Source organism: Emiliania huxleyi, assembly GCF_000372725.1.
Source record: "Emiliania huxleyi CCMP1516 unplaced genomic scaffold EMIHUscaffold_978, whole genome shotgun sequence".
Lineage (NCBI taxonomy): Eukaryota > Haptophyta > Isochrysidales > Noelaerhabdaceae > Emiliania > Emiliania huxleyi.
This window is the reverse complement of record NW_005194765.1, coordinates 3,567-4,670: the sequence shown is the minus strand read 5'-3', so window position 1 is coordinate 4,670 and position 1,104 is coordinate 3,567. Positions and strand designations below refer to the sequence as shown.

The 1,104-nt window shown below is 69.1% G+C and overlaps 1 protein-coding gene across 1 annotated transcript in view; it reads right to left on the bottom strand.

The window, feature by feature from the left end:
* Positions 1-132: 132 nt before the first annotated feature.
* Positions 133-1,104, bottom strand: part of AMT10 (putative ammonium transporter) — a 1,966-nt gene continuing 994 nt past the window's right edge. Inside the window, exons 3-4 of the mRNA XM_005756350.1 lie at positions 678-1,037; positions 133-534 (exon numbers count right to left, since the gene is read on the bottom strand). Coding sequence (XP_005756407.1) covers positions 386-534; positions 678-1,037 — 509 coding nt within the window. The 3' untranslated portion in view covers positions 133-385. The remainder of the gene's footprint in view (positions 535-677; positions 1,038-1,104) is intronic.

Sequence of the window (1,104 nt, the reverse complement as noted above, 5' to 3'; positions counted from 1 at the left end):
TGACTTTGAGGCACCATCATCGGACGATGTCGACGAGTTGGGTCGCTCTCGCGGTATCCAGGTAGCCCCCCATACTAGTATCACCAGCCATGGCCTCAGGGAGCGCGGGCGAGGGCGCTGGGAGCAACACGGCAGTCCTACGACTTCTAGGATTACGTGCGTTCCCACGTCGTGCTTCTTTTTGAGACGGCGTGCAGGCTGCAGGCGTCTCGCCTGTGGCTCGCTCTTCGGCCACCCTCCGGTCGCCACAGAGCCTCCCCGCCCGCACCCGTCCCACCCACCCCGTCCGCCCGACCTCCCCACCTTGCCCCGCCGCAAAGCCTCGCGTCCGCACGGCCACCAGTCTTTGCCACAGCCACCGTGCACCGAGAGTCGCATGCCCTCGTCAGGCGTAAGTTGCGGTAGTCTCGCTCGCGCCGCAAGCTCGCGACGAGGCTCCGCTGCCGCTGCCGCGGTGCCTCATCACGGCGCCCATCATCTTGGACTTGAGAGGCGTGACGCCGTCTCGAGGCAGGTGCTCGGCGAGATCGACGCCTGCGCGATGCGCGCAGGGCGGCATGGGCGGGCGGCATGGGCGGGCGGGGTGTGTGGAGTCGGGGGGTGGAGTGGGCGGGTGCTGGGTGTGGGTGTAGGGTGTAGGTGGGGGTGTGGGGGGGTGCCGTCGGGGCGTGGCGCACCCATCTCCTCCTCCTCCGCAGTCACGCGCAGGAGCTTGGCGGCCTGGAGCGACCCGAAGACGATGGACGAGGTGGCCACCGTCCAAGCCAGCACGACAAGCGTGCCGAGCACGTTGGTCCCGAACTGGCCCCCGTGGCCCGTGTAGAAGAGGCCGCCGCCGCCCACGTAGCCCAGCGTGGCCACCTGCTTGGGCCACGCGAAGAGGCCCGACGCGATGCAGCCCCAGAAGCCGGGCCACGCGTGCACCGCGCCGGCGTGCACGGGGTCGTCGATCCGAAGCCGCTCGTGCAGCCGCCCACAAGCCGCAAAAAAACGGCCCCCGGAAACGATGCCGATGAATGCCCCGCCCCGTAAGGGTTCTACTACGCCCGCCAGGGGCCAATGATGCCCCTACAAACCCCGCCACGAAAGCCGTTTCAGGCCCCC